General features: G+C 39.3%; 1 protein-coding gene across 3 annotated transcripts in view; it reads left to right on the top strand.

The window, feature by feature from the left end:
- The window catches only part of Phf8 (PHD finger protein 8), a 167,673-nt gene that overhangs the window by 74,722 nt on the left and 77,681 nt on the right, over positions 1-15,270 (top strand). For all 3 annotated transcript variants that reach the window (XM_004647577.2, XM_004647576.3, XM_023707823.1), the window contains 4 exons: positions 6,817-6,995; positions 7,132-7,217; positions 8,238-8,371; positions 8,960-9,273. In XM_004647577.2, coding sequence (XP_004647634.1) covers positions 6,817-6,995; positions 7,132-7,217; positions 8,238-8,371; positions 8,960-9,273 — 713 coding nt within the window. The remainder of the gene's footprint in view (positions 1-6,816; positions 6,996-7,131; positions 7,218-8,237; positions 8,372-8,959; positions 9,274-15,270) is intronic.

Below are 15,270 nucleotides of genomic sequence, written 5' to 3'. Positions count from 1 at the left end.
TTCTCCAGGTTTCTTTGCGATATCACCAATGGAGAGGCCAGGATGTTCTCCTTTGATTTTTGGGTGATACTCGGAACAGACCAAGAAGAAGGCTGAAGGAGGCCCCTTGGGTGCATTGGGATCCTTGGACTTGTTTTTTATATCTCCTTTAGGAGGAATATAAGTTTTCATTTCTCTTTCATAACAAGCCTTGTCCACTTTTGCCATATCTTCAAATTTTCCTTTTTCTTTAGCAGACATGGTCTTCCACCTCTCTGAGCACTTCTTAGAAAACTCTGAGAAGTTAGCAGAAGCATCTGGGGGCTTCTTGTGCTCCTCTCGGCAAGTTTGCCCAAAGAATGTATATGATGACATCTTGCCTCTTGGCTTCTTAGGATCTCCCTCGCCCATGTTACTTGTTTTCCTCAGTGAGGTACAGAGTCCTTCAGTACCTGTCTGGCTCTCACTTGCCCTGACACTGTCTCTATGGAGCTCAATGTATTGCAATGGATCACACCATTTTTTAAATTTTTATTTTATTTTTTGTATTTTAAGGAAGGGTCTACAGGGTGTTCACGGTCTCACTACTAAATTGGACTCGTAGTGATCCGCCTGTTTACAGCCTCCCAAGTGCTGGGATTATAGGGGCACTACCACACCCAGTCTGTCTGTCTCAGCATGCCCTGGGGACAGGGCCAGCACAGCAGGCCCGGGGATCGAAACCCTGGCCGCTGGCCACACCAGTTTTTTTAAACAGTGGTTATCTCTGGTGTTAGATGGGGAGGTGGGAAAGAAGTTTTTCATTTAAATGACATTTGCTGTATATAAACATTTATTAGTTTTCTTTTTTTGAGGTGTTAGGAATTAAATTTCGGATCTTGCACATGCCAGGCAAGGGTTCTACCATTAAGTTATATACCTAGCCCTAAGGAAATCACTTTTTTTCCCCTGTATTTTTGGGAAGGGTCTACAGGATGTTCGAGGTCTCACTACTAGATCAGAGTTATAGTGATTCTCCTGTGTACAGCCTCCTAAGTGCTGGAATTACAGGTTGCACCACCACACCCAGTCTCAATCGCTGTCTCAGTGCGCCCTGGAGGTGGGGCCAGCATGGCAGGCCCGGGGATCCAACTCCTGGCTCCTGCACCTGCTTGGAGGTGCTTTAATCCACTGAGCTATTTGGCTGGTCCAGGAAACCATTTTAAAATATGCCACAGCATTCTGGCAGGGATGCATTATGTTGCCCTGACTGGTCTCAAACACTTGAAATTAAGTGATCCTTCTTCCTTAGCTTCCTGAGTTGCTGGGGCAATGGTCATTTGCTACTGTGCCCAGCCTTAGTTTTTCTAAAGTTAATTTTATTGGAACACTTTTGGTATACATAATGATCACATTCATTGTAGGGAATTTGTACCTGTATGTAATATATCATAATTCCTTTTTTTCTCTGTCCCCTACCCCTCCTTCAACCATTCTTCTCCTCCTTATTTACAGAAATTTTGTTTCTATTTTTTTCCTTTCTATTCTTTTTTCCCTTTCCCCTACCCCATAAAATCTTTTTTGTTTTTGGAGATAAGATCTCACTATGTAGTTCAGAATGGCTTCATACTTGCTATCAAGCTTACCCTGGTCTTGAACTCAGAATCCTCTTGTCTCAGCCACCCAACTGCTGAGATAACAGGTGTATACCACCACACTGGTCCTAAAATAATTTTCATTGAACATTGTCTAAAAGAAGCAAACCTGTTCACAACAAAATTATAGTCTTGGTAATCAGCCAAACTGAGTTGGAATCCCAGTTCTGAAACATTGCTATGTGGCCATGTCCAATTAAGGAACCCTTCTGTATCTTAATGTCCTCATTATTTCTACTCTATAGATGAAACTTACCTTAGAATTGTTAGAAGATTAAGTGATATAATGTATGTAATGCTCTTATCACAAGGACTGGCACATAATAGACGTTTATTTAATAAATGGACTTAATAAGTTGGATGATGAAGATGGAGATGAAATGTGATGATATGGGTATGGCCAGAAGCCAAGTAGGTCATCAGTAAATGCTGAAGTGTGTAGGAAAACAGGCAGGGGAGGGAAATAAAGGCTATTATTTAGATACTCAACATTAGATAGCAGCGGTCAAGAGCCAAGTGCAGAGTATGAACAGTGGAAGAACACAAACAACAAGGATTTTTAATAGCCCCTTTGAACCAGGCGTGGTGATGCACACCTGTAATCCCAGCACTCTGGAGGCTGAGGCAAGAGGGTAGTCATGAGTAAAAGACCAACCTGAGCTACATAGGGAGACCCTGTCTCCAAGATAAGAGGTCTTTTTTGGATATAAGCAAGAATGTAGTACATCCTCTAGGGAGTAAATAAGAGAATAGGGAGAGTAAGGCAGATTCTGAAAGCAAGAGAACTATGATTTGGGTCCAATAACTAAAGAATAAAATTAAAGAGAATATTGACCATTGTTTAGTACTCATAGTTTGTCTCCTGGAGAGAAAAATTGAGGACAAGGATCCTGAGACCTTGTAATGGTCATTGAAAACAGTGAGATATATCCCCCTTCTGCCACCTTTTTCTCACTGCTTCTGTTATCTGCTATAGTTGCCAGAAGCTTCTGTCTGGTGAACTGAGAGGGTCAAAGTATAAAAACATTTATAGACAATATATTATGTGTAGGCCTTTCTCAAAGTTCAGTGTTTTATGGGGAGTGAAGTATAGATGAAACAAAAATAGCTGCATTTCTAGTTGTTGAAGCCTAGCTATATGATGTATAGGCATTTGTTAAATGTTCATATTTTTATATGTTTGAACTTCATCATAATTAGAAGTTAATAAATTATCTGAGCATGAATCGTGTCATTTATTGAGCATTTGCTAGATGTCCAACTTTATCTTAGCTATTTACATGGTATTTAGTCCTTAAGACAACCCTCAGGGTGTTTTTAATCCTCATTTTGCTCAGGTGAAAACAGACAACTTAGTTACCATTGAGCACTTGCCGAGTTTCAGCTCTGCATTAGTTCTTTTAATCCTCCCAACAATCGTAAGACATAGAGTCGTTTGACATAGGCCAGTTTAATAATAGCCAATTCACTGAAAGACATTTCAACAAAGTAACTATTTGTGGAAAATGTGAATTTATTGATTTACCAAAAACTTGTTCTTTTTTTTAATAGAAAGCCTTTTACTAATTTTATTGTTTTTTTAGGGAGGTAGTGGTGCTGGTACTGATGCTAGCATACCCTCCAACCCACTTGTTCCTTTTTATTCATATTGTTTATCATATATAAGAGGATTGTGTAAGCCACTATTGAGTCTTTTCATTTCCTTTATATGTATTTTTTGATTGACACAGCATTTGTTCATACTTATGAGTTACCATGTAATTCATAGTATATTTGGTAGTGATCCACTCAGTAATTATTTCTTTATCGTGAGTACTTTCAAATTCCTGTATTCTGCCATGAAACAATGATGCATTATTGTTAGTTATATTTACCCTGCTGCTTCCATGAAACAGTAAAGTTTTACCTTTGAGTGGCCTCTCTCCTCCCTCTTTTTCGTATTCTCCCATCTTGGGCGAGCAGTGTTTTATATGAAATTGTCTGTTTTATATTTCATTTATGAATGTTCTGTTTTGAAGTATAATTTACATACAACAATATTAACCTGTTTCAAGTGTGCAGTTAAATGAACCTTAGTAAGTTAAAGAACTGTATAGTCATCAACACAATCTGATTTTAAAACATTTCTTTTACCTCAAAAAAGATCCTTTATGCCCATTTGCACTCATTTGTGTGTGTGTGTCTTTTTGAGGGTTTTGCTATGTGGCTTAGACTCACTTTGTAGCCTACGCTGGCCTTGAATGTAAGGCAATCCTCCTGCCTCAGCCTCCTGAGTGCTGGAATTACAGGTGTGTGCCGTCACGCCCCCTGCACTCATTTTCTTCTCAGGCTCACACCCACTCATCTGCTTTCTGCCTTTATACCCGCTTCATGTGTACATTTTATACAAATGAAATCATACAATATGTGGTCTTTTGTATGTGATTTCTTTCACTTGACATAACGTTTATGAGATTCATTCTTCATGTAACATGTATCATTAGTTCTTATTTATTTAGGGTTTTGCTATGTAGATTTAGCCTGGCTTTGAATTCGCTATGTAGCCTAAGGTGGCGTTGAACTCTTGGGAACCCTTCTGCCTCAGCCTCCCAAGTTTTAAGATGATAGATATGTGGCACCATGCCCAACTTGGTTCCTTTTCACTGTTGAATGGTGTTCCACTGTATGGATGCATATATACTACATTTTATTTATCTATTCATGAGTTGATAGTCTGCTTTTGGCTTGTTCAGGATAGTGGTGTTCTAAGTATTTATGTTCAAGTTTTTGTGTAGATACGCTTTTGTTTTTTGCCTAGGAGTAAAATTACTAGGGCATATGCTAACTGTTTAGCTCTTTAGGAAACTACAAACATGGGGCTGGTGAGATAGCTCAGTGAACTAAGCGCCTGCTTAGGCAAGAACGGGGAGCAAGATTTGATCCTCACCATATGCCGCAGCAGCCCCACCCCCAGGTGCACCAAGCCAGCCACCAAGTCCTGGTGTGGTGGCACAGCGCCTATAATCCCAGCACTGGGGAGGCTGAAAACAGGAGGATTGCTACGAGTGAGTCTGAGCTGTGTAGTGAGACCCTGTACTGAATACATAAATTTAAAAAAAACCTGCCAATAATATTCCTTAGTGTCTTAGCATTTTATATTTCTACAGTAATCCTGAATTTCTTCACCATTTTTTAAATTTGGTGATGGTACTAGGGATTGAACCATTGAACTCAGGGCCTTTAGACTATTTTTTTTTTGTCCCTAGCTGATTTTTTTTTTAATTTTTGAGGCTAGGTCTTGCTATGTTTCCCAGACTGGTGGCTCAAACTTGGGATTCTTATACTTTAGTCTCCTAGAGTTCTAGGATTACAGGTGTGCATTACCACATACTGCTTGTCTCACATTTTATGGTTTGCCTTTTTATTATAGTCATTCTAGTATATGCTTGTGTGTGTGTGTGTGTATGTGTGTGTGTTTTGCAGTGCTGGTGACTGTACCCAGGACCTTACACGTGGTAGGCAAGCCTTCTACCACTGACCTATTCCCCAGGGCCCAAATTGTATGTATTTTATGTGTAAAGTGTGGTATTTTGATATAAATCTACATGAAATGATTACTACAATCAGTCTAATTAACATAGCCCATCTCTTCACAGTTACCATTCTTTGTATGTGTGGTATAAACACAGATCTACTCTCAGGAAATTGCAAGTATACAATACAATATTGTTGACTACAGTCATCTTTCTATACATTAGATTTGTAGAACTTATTCTTGTATAACCAAAACTTTGTACCCTTTGACTAGAATCTCTTCCATTTCATCCTAACCCTGGGGGCCCTTGGCTTCTGTGAATATGACTCTTAGATTTTACATTTGAATGAGATCATATAGTCCTTCACATTTTCTGTGAGGCTTGTTCACTTAGCACAGTGTTTTCTGGGTTGTTCATGTCATAAATGTCAGGGTGGTTTTGATTTACGTTTCCCTCATAAGTGGTGATGTTGAGGATCTTTTTGTGCATTTATATATTACTTTTGGAGAAATGTCTAATTGGGATTTTTGCTTGCTTTTAAATTGATTTGTCTGTGTGTGTGTTGCAGGGGGGTGGGAGGGTGGGGGTGGTGGTTGGGGATTGTGCCCATGGCCTTTGTACTTAGGTACATCTCTAGTTCCCTTTTTTATTTTTTTATTTTTGAGACAGAGTCTAAGTTGCTAAGTTGCACAGGTTATGTTTGAATTTGTGATTCTCTTGTCTCAGCTGCCCAGAGTTTTGGGATAATATACATTACCACACAAGTCTTAGATTGACTTGTCTTTAGTCCTGAATTCTAAGAGTTCTGTAACTATTCTGGATACAAATCCTTTACCAGACAATGGCCATGCAAACGTTTTTTCCTCTGTAGCTATAATTCATTTTTAGTGTTTGTTTTTGTTGCAGAAAAGATTTTAATTTTACCTATTCCCATGTCACAGAGATATTGTCCTGTGTTTCTTCGAGTGTTATAGGCTTAACTTTCATATGCATTTCTATGATGTATTTTGAGTTAGTTTTTGTTTATGATGTAAATAAGGTCCACATTGATTTTTTTGCATGTGGATATCCACTTGACTCATTACCCTTTGTTGAACGTTTTAGACTTTACTGAATTCTTTTGGCAAAGTTGGTCATAAATTTTGTTTTTGAAACACAGTCTCACTGTGTAGCTTAGGCTGACCTTGAACTCACAGTCATTCTCCTACCTTAGCCTCCTGAGTGCTAGGATTAGAGGCATGTGCCACCATGCCTGGCTGGCTGGTCATAAATTTAAGAGTTTATTCTGGACTTATAGTCCTGTCTCATTCATCTGTCTGCCCTTATTCTAATACTACATTATGTTGGTTACTATAGCTTTGTTGTAGTTTGAAATTGAATGGTCTAAATCCTCTGACCTTGTTCTTTTTCAAAACAGTGTTAGCTGTTTTTGGTCTTTTGTGTGTTCCTGTATATTATTATCAGTTTTTTTAAAAAAGCTGGCTGGATTTTGATAAGAATTGCACTGAATTAATGGATCAATTTGGGAAGAATTGCCATTTTAATTTGTTTTTGGTGGTGTTAGAAGTTAAACCTAGGCCGTTGTGTATGCCAAGTACATGTTCTACCATGGATCTACACCTCCAGCCCTGCCATCTTAATATTATACATGACTTTTTTAAAAAAAAAACTCTTTTCCTTTTATCCAGTACAAAGAGAATAAAGAGCTTATCAAAGTCTCGGAGAGCCAAAATTGCGAAGAAAGCAGAGAAGTCAAGGCTGGTGGCAGAACAAATGATGGAAGATGAATTTGACCTGGATTCAGATGATGAGCTGCAGATTGATGAGAGACTGGGAAAAGAGAAGGCAGCCCTGATAATAAGACCAAGTGTGTGTCTCTCTGTTCTTTATTTTTCCTTGTGGTCATTACATCTAAGAAAATGATAACCTTATTTTCTTTCCTCTGAGTGTTTGACTCGATGCTAATTTTTGCTTCATGATAAGTATATTCCATTGTTTTTTAGAATTTTCTCGGAAGCTGCCTCGTGCAAAACCTTGCTCTGATCCTAACCGAGTTCGTGAACCAGGAGAAGTTGAGTTTGATATTGAGGTAGGAGTCTACGTCTATGTGGTATTTTATTCATTCTGGTCATAGAGACAGAAAACATGTTGTTTTGGTGAGAAAACTGCAAAAATATCCTATTCATTTAATGCAGATATTTATTAAGTAGAAGATTGTATGCTAAGTGCTACTAAGCATATAAATTGAAGGCTAAGGGCCAGCCAAATAACTCAGCAGATTAAAGCGCCTGTTTAGGCAGATTCAGGGGCCAGGGTTTGATCCCATGAAGCTGTGCTAGCCCTACCCCTCGGGGCATGTGCCTGTAATCCCAGCACTTGGGAGGCTGAACACAGGTGGATGGATCACTATGAGTCCGATTTACATAGTGAGACCCTGTAGACCCTGTACTAAAATACAAAAAAAATTTGAAGGTTATAATTTAGTTGGAATATTTTAAAAATGCTTCAATAATCAGTAGGGTTTGGTAAAAAGATTTCATATGATTTAAAATATTTAACATGACATTGCATAAACTATTTTACTTCATTAAGTTTTAGTTTCCTTATCTTTTTTTTAATCTGTTTAGTACAGGGTCTACATAGTCTGACTACACAAATCAGACTTGTGATCCTTCCTGTTATTCCGGCCTCCCAAGTGCTGGGATTACAGGCCCCCACCATCTCAGCAAGCCCCAGGGGTGGGGCTAACATGGTCCTTATCTTTAAAATAGAAGTTACAGTACTTCACAAAGATGCCATGGAGGCCAGACTTGTGGCACATGACTGTAAATCCAGTATTTGGGGAGGCGGAGGCAGGAGGATTGCAAGTTTGAGTCCAGTCTAACAAAAAGAGTGGGGACTGGGCATGTAGTTTACTATGAAGATCCTCGGCTCAGTCCTCAGTACTAAAAAAAGCCATGGAAATTAAGATGAAAGAATGAATATTCTGTTGTGCTTAATGGTTGTTCTAAACTCTCACAAGATACTAGAAGTCAAACTATCATCCCTGTACTGGGGCTTTATGACACCAGCCTGGGATAGTTGAGGTGATATACTCTTTTCCCAACAGGAAGACTATACAACAGATGAAGACATGGTGGAGGGGGTTGAAGGCAAGCTTGGGAATGGGAGTGGAGCTGGTGGAATTCTTGATCTACTCAAGGCCAGCAGGCAGGTGGGGGGACCTGATTATGCTGCTGTCAGGTGAGTATTGGCTTTGATCTCTCCTCTCCAGTTTACTAGATTCCCTACCCTCACCCCTACCCCCACCCCCAACCAAGAGGTTAGTTGAGCCAATTTTAGTGGACAAAGAATTATCCAGGGAATTTGGCTTGAAGGAATAAAATAAATGTAAAGCTTGTTCTGAGGAACTTAAGAGTTGATAGTGAAAGGATAAATATAGATCTCAATGGGGAATCAATTTTAGGTGCTTTGGAAGTTGGAAGAGGGGCTGGAAGAGTCACATAAGAACTTGAAAAATAAAAGGAAAGATTATAGCATGGGTGAACAGTAAAAGAGGAGTGTCCCCCTTTTTTGCCATCTTGCCTGTTGTCTATGAAGAGACATGAGGCTTCTTAAGAAGCCTGAAATGGTTGGCTTTTCATGAAAACAATCTTGGATACTATCTTGATCTTTTAGCTTGATTTCTAGTTTTTCTCCTTGGGTGGTTCTTTCTTTCCTCCCACCTTGATATCCAGAACTGTTGTCCCTTCTCTCTCTGATTATTCTGATGACTAGTTTCTTCTAAAAACTAGAGAAACTCCTTCAGCATTTCTCCTCTGTCCCTTGCAGCGAGGCCCCAGCCTCCCCCAGCACTCAGGAGGCCATCCAGGGCATGCTGTGTATGGCCAACCTGCAGTCCTCATCGTCTTCTCCGGCTACCTCCAGTCTGCAGGCCTGGTGGACTGGGGGCCAGGACCGAAGCAGTGGGAGCTCCAGCAGTGGGCTGGGCACAGTGTCTAGCAGTCCTGCTTCCCATCGCACCCCAGGGAAGCGGCCCATCAAGCGGCCAGCGTACTGGAGAACCGAAAGCGAGGAGGAGGAGGAGAATGCGAGTCTGGATGAACAGGACAGCTTGGGAGCATGCTTCAAGGACGCAGAGTATAGTAAGGGCAGCTAAGCATATGGGTATAGGCTAGAAGGGCTCCCCTCAGCCCCAGTCTCAATTTCAACCCAAGAGAGAACAGGCTATAGAGAAGAAAGGCTGACCTTAAGCCCAATCCTTAGTTTCTCTGAGCCATGGGGGCCTGCATGTTAGCTCAGTTGTTTAAGCGCCTGCTCATGCAAACACAGTCAGGTGCAGGGGACCGCAGTTCAATCCTGAGCTCCACATGCCTTACCAGACCCACCCTTAAGGCAGCCTGAGCCAGCCAAAAAAAAATCCTTCTCTGAGCCATGTTTTTTACCCTATAAAATGGGGCACAGGTAATTACAAGAATTAGCTCTTATGCTTGCACAGAGCACCTAACCCAGTGTCTTGCTCATGGGAGGGGAAGTGCTCAAAAATGGTAACTCTTATAATTAGTTATTATCTGTTTTTGGTATTATTCAACTTTTATTCTGGCTATTCTTTTTTTTTTCTTCTGTTTACTTACACTACCTGCATTGTTTATAAGTTCTGTACCAGTCAGCTTATTCCTTACAGAGGTATATATTTTCAGCTATTCTTATGAGTTCCATGTTTATATATTCAAATAACCATTGAACAAAATATTTAGACAAGTTATATCTATGCGGAACACATACAGACTTTTCTCTTGTCATTGTTTCTAAACGGTATAACACCTATTTACATAGCATTGATATTGTAGTAGGTATTGCAAACTATCTAGAGTTGATATTAGGTAGGCTGTAGGATATGAGTAGGGTGTATGCAAATACTGTGTATTAAGGAACTTGAGCATCTGTAGATGTTGTTTGGGGATAGGGATTTTTTGTGTCTAGTCATTCACTAATACTAAGAGACTATTGCACTGATCTTTCAGTGAGCTTTTTGCATTTAAGTAATGAGTACTAAAAGAAAATAGCCAGATATGGTGGTACATTTGTAATTCTAGCACTCTAGGAGGCTGGAGCAGGGGGATCATAACTTTGATTCTAACTTGCATGGCTTAGCAAAACCTTGTTACAAAATAAAAACTAAGAAGGGCTAAGAATATATTTCAGTGTAAAGGCCTTGAGTTGAGTCCCTCAGAAAGTCCTTCTTTAAAACTATGAAGTATTGAATGCTCCAGTATATAAAGTTCTTCTATTATGCTAGTAATTATAATGAGGTTTTCATTTTAATATTTTCAAAACATATACAAATATGCTTAATGTTTATTGACCCAAATGAAAAGAAACTAGAGTACACCAGAAGTTCTCATGACTAACACTTGTCTCCCTCTGTGCCCAGTTTGAAGTATACTTTTTCTTCTGTTGTATTTACATGAGTATGGCTATATATAGAGGTAGTTTAGTCTACTGCTTGTAGTTTTGTGACTTGCTTGGACATCTTTCAACATTGGTATATGGAAATCTACTTGTTACATAACATTTTATAGGATTTATGTAGATCATATGTTTAACTATTTACTCATTGGCATTTAGTTATTTCAAAGTTTTTTCTCTTATAATGCTGCAATGAAAATCCTTATAATTTTTGGGCCTGTGTGCTGGTTATTATTTTTCTAGGGTAGATATAAACCTATTGGGTTGATGGTTGTATACAAATAAGTGTTAGGGCCAGTCAGATAGCACCGCAGATTAAAGCACCTGCTTAGGCAGACACAGGGGCTGGGGGTTTGATCCCTGGTGTGCTATACCGGCCCTGCCCCCCGGGGCGCACTGAGATGGTGATTGAGACTGGGCGTGGTGGCACACACCTATAACCCCAGTGCTTGGGAGGCTGAAAACAGGAGGATAACTATGAGTCCGATCTGTGTAGTGAGACCCTGTAGACCCTATACTAAATACATAAAAAAGTAAATGGTAATAGTCTTAAATTTTAATCCCATGGTATTATGATTTGGGTATAGATGTCCCCCCAAAGCCTCATGCAATCATGGGACAGGCTTCTAAAATTTGTGATTAATTCATGAGCCAATGCTGGGATTATGGGTAAATGTTACACCTGACCTTACCTACACCCACCCTGGGATGAATGGCGTGAATAAGGGAAGGAAAGAGGCTTGCTGATGCTCCTCCCTTTTGCTCTTGCTGTTTTGCTGTTTTCTGCTACCATGAACTGCTGCCCTCTGCCATGTGCCACTCTGCCTTGGAGTTAGCCGATTATGGACTGAAACCTCCACAAACTGTGAACTAAATAATCTTTCTTTTCTTAATTTTGGGTGCCAGGTATTTGTCTCAGCAACAGGGCAAAGTAACCAAGACATATGGCAAAAGATGATATTTCAGTTTATTTTGTTTCTTGGCTCTTTATTACTTTTTATTATATATCTATTTAATAGTTTACCCATTTTTCTGTTAGAATTTTTTTCAGACTGATTTATAGTTCTTTATATAGTCTAGATTTGTTAGGATTTTTAGAAATATATTTTGGATATATTGAAAAAAATTTTTTTGTTAGAGAGGAAAATCATATGTGTTTTCCTTGTGTTTATGCAGACCTCCATATAATATAGCTTCAGTGGGGAAAAGGAAAGGTAAAGGTTGGGAGGAGGAAGTATAACTCTGGAGCTATCCATCTTCCCCATAAAAATCCCAGCCTTCTGGCTACCTCCTTGCCTTACGTCTTCTGCGCTTTGCACTATGATTAAGTACCTCTTTATAACATGAGAGATAACATTGCTTTCTTTCCAATTTTTTTTGAGACAAGCCTTGATCTAAGTATACTCCAGGCTAACATCAAACTCACAACAGCCCTCCTGCCTTAGCCTTCTGAGTGCTGGGTTTACTATAATACTTATAATTAATTTTTAAAATTTTTTATTTTTGGTACAGGGTCTCACTACGCAACTCAGACTTATAGTGATCCTCCTGTTTTCAGCTTTGCCAGTGCTGGTATTACAGGCATGCGCCACTATGCTGGGACTCTGTGGCTGGCTTAGTGTGTCTGTGGGCCATCTCTGTACTAAAGAATAGTAGCGTGGCATGTGGTACCTGGGACCAAACCCTGGTCCCTGTGCTTGCCTATGCAGGCACTTAGTCCACTGAGCTATCTTGCTGGCCCAACACTTAATAATTTAAATTTAACTTTTAACTGTGTTCTTTAGATTTCTGTGTAATCTGCCACTATCTTCCCTTCCACCTTTTACTTTCATGTCTCCCAGTTTCTTATTCTGACTGCTGATCAATTCATGCCTCAAGAACTTTGCACAGGCTAGTTCTTTCCCACCACAGTGCTCTGTCTTAGCTCTTTTATTTATTTTTATTTTTGATATTGAGAATCAAACTCAGGTCCTTCCATTTCCCAGGCAAGTTCCATACTACTGAACAATACCCCTAACCTTTTCTCAGCATTTTAATTTATAGAAAAAGTTTATGGTATTTTTAGCATATGATTTTCCCCTGACATCTGCCAGAATTTATTGCCAATGATAACCATTCTGAGATGGAATCTGAAAGTAGTTTTGTTTTGATTTTTGGGACAAGGTCTCACAGACCAGGCTGACCTTGAACTTGTTGCAGTCCTCTTGCCTCAGCTCATGTGCTGGAATTCCAGGTGTGAGCCACCACATCTGGCTCAAAATAGTTTTGACTTGCATTTTTCTAAAGGCTCTTTTTTTTTCAGTACCAGGGATTGAACCCAGGACCTTGCACTTGCCAGGCAGGCTCTTAAGCTGCTGAGCTATATCCCCAGCCCTCTCTAATGGCTATTATGTTGAACATTTTTTCACATTTTATTGGCCATTTCTACCTCTTCTGAAATATATTCAGTTCATTTGCCTATTTATTTATTTATTGGGGGGCTTAATTTCTTAAAGTTGTTTATATATTGTGTATATTCATCCTCTATCAAAAGAATAGCTAGCAAAATTTTCTCCTGTTCTATAGGTTGTCTTTTCAGTGTGTTTTCTGTCTTGTGCAAAAGCTTTTTAATTTGATGTAATCCCATTTGTTGATTCTAAATATTATTTCCTATGCTGCTGGAGTTCTGTTCAGGAATTTTTTGCCTGACTTTACAGCTTTGAGTGTTTATCTGTGTTATCTTTCGCAGTTTCACAGTTTCTGCTTTTTATATTTAGATCTTTGATCTGTTTTGATTTCAGTATAGACTGAGAAATAGGTTTCTAATTTTAAGAGTTTATTATAGTTATATACCATATATTATTATAGTTATAGTTATTTTTATAGATGTTGTATTTTATGTTTTGGTGAAGAATTCTTTCTCATTTCTTTTACTTAAAACTTCTATAGGAGGTAAGTTTTAGGTCTTTAGGGTTAATTTTTATAAATTGTGGGAGAAAGGACTCAAACTTAATTTTTTCCCAGATGGATAGTGATTTATCCCAATGCTGTTTGTTTATTTATTTATTTATTTATTGGCTGGCTCAGCCTGCCCTGAGGGCAGGGCTGGTGGGGCATGTGGTGCCAGGGAACGAACTGCTGTCTCCTGTGCCTGCCTAAGCTTGCCTAAGCAGGCGCTTTAGACCACTGAGCTATCTCCCAGTGCTATTTATTGACTAGTTCATCATCAGCCTCATGATTGAAAGTACTATCTTTGTCATGAACCAAATTCTCATTTATTTAATTTATTTATGTTAAGTTCTCATTTATATATATATGTATTAATTTTTCTGTCCTAGTTCTACTTCTATGCCTTAGTGGCTATGTTAGTTTTGGACAAGTGAATTAACTTCTCTGTGACTCTGTATGATAAATTGCCAACTCATTAGTTTGTTGTGAAGATTAAGTAAATATACATAAAGTAATTTAAAAGATAGCCTAGGACATGGGTATACACTGTGTGTCCTGTGTTATTATTCTATTCCTTCAATTCAATCCATCTATTCTTTATAGCAATATAAGCAAATCTCTTCTATAGAAGTTTCCTTGCATATGAGAGCACAGATACTTATGCAGTAAGCCCATCATCTCTGTACTAAGCTATGATTTGAGACATACCAACTTCCCCTGGCCACCCACCCTACCTTCAGCAGTCAGTCACTTTGAGAATTTTATTTATTTATTTATTCATTGTGTGTGTGTGTGTGTGTGTGTGTGTGGCCAGCTCAGCCCACCTGGGGGCGGGGCTGGCTGGCATGTGGTGCTGGGGGATTGAACCGCGGTCCCTGTGCTTTGCCAAGCTTGATCCAAGTAGGTGCTTTAGACCACTGAGCCATCTCTCCAGCCCCAGTCAGTCACTTTGATATAAAACTACAGCATCTGGACCTGATTTAATCAGTCCTCTCAAAACGAATAGTTCATTCAGCCTCTGCTTCCCTTTTCTCTGCCCTACTTTCTCTAACTACACTGGAAAGATAACTAAAAGGAAGAGACCTTACTTGTTCTTTTCCAAAATTTCTAAACTATTGCTGTATTGAGTTTTTCTATTACAGGTGAATTTTAGGATCAACTTGTCAAATTCCATGAGCAATTCTGTTTTTCCCTTTTATCCTCTTTCTCCCTCCTTTTCTCATTTCTCTCCCTTTTCTCCTTTTTCTGCCTCCTTCCCTCCCTTTCATGCTGTACTGGGTATTGAACCCAGGGCCTGATCTGTACAAGTATTTCCAGCCCTTTTAAAAAAATTTATTTTTTCCCATAATTTCATTGAGAAATAGCAATAAGACAGTTTCAAATCAAACTGGTAGGACAGTTCCAATAATTGACACATTGCATACTGCCTTCCCAGTGGTTATTTGTTGTGCAAGATGCAGAAAAAAAATTATTTTGATATAGGGTTAAGTTGCTCAAAGTGGTCTCAACTTGCCATCTTCCTGTCTTAGTCTCCCACTGTGATGGAATTACAGGCATGTGTCACCCTACCTGGCTCTGTTAGGATTTTTTTGGTATAGATTAATTTATGGAGGTAGACATATTTTTCTAGAGTCCTTTCTGTTAGGAGATGTACGTGTCTGTCCTTCCCTTCCCTCCCCTCCGCTTCCCTTCTCTCCCCTCACCTTCCCTTCCCTCCCCTTCCCTTCCCTTCCCTTCCTTCCCCT

Source organism: Octodon degus, unplaced genomic scaffold (assembly GCF_000260255.1).
Source record: "Octodon degus isolate 3935 unplaced genomic scaffold, OctDeg1.0 scaffold00314, whole genome shotgun sequence".
NCBI classification, from domain to species: domain Eukaryota; kingdom Metazoa; phylum Chordata; class Mammalia; order Rodentia; family Octodontidae; genus Octodon; species Octodon degus.
Note: the sequence above shows the minus strand (reverse complement) of the source record. Positions and strands in the feature narration are given on the sequence as shown.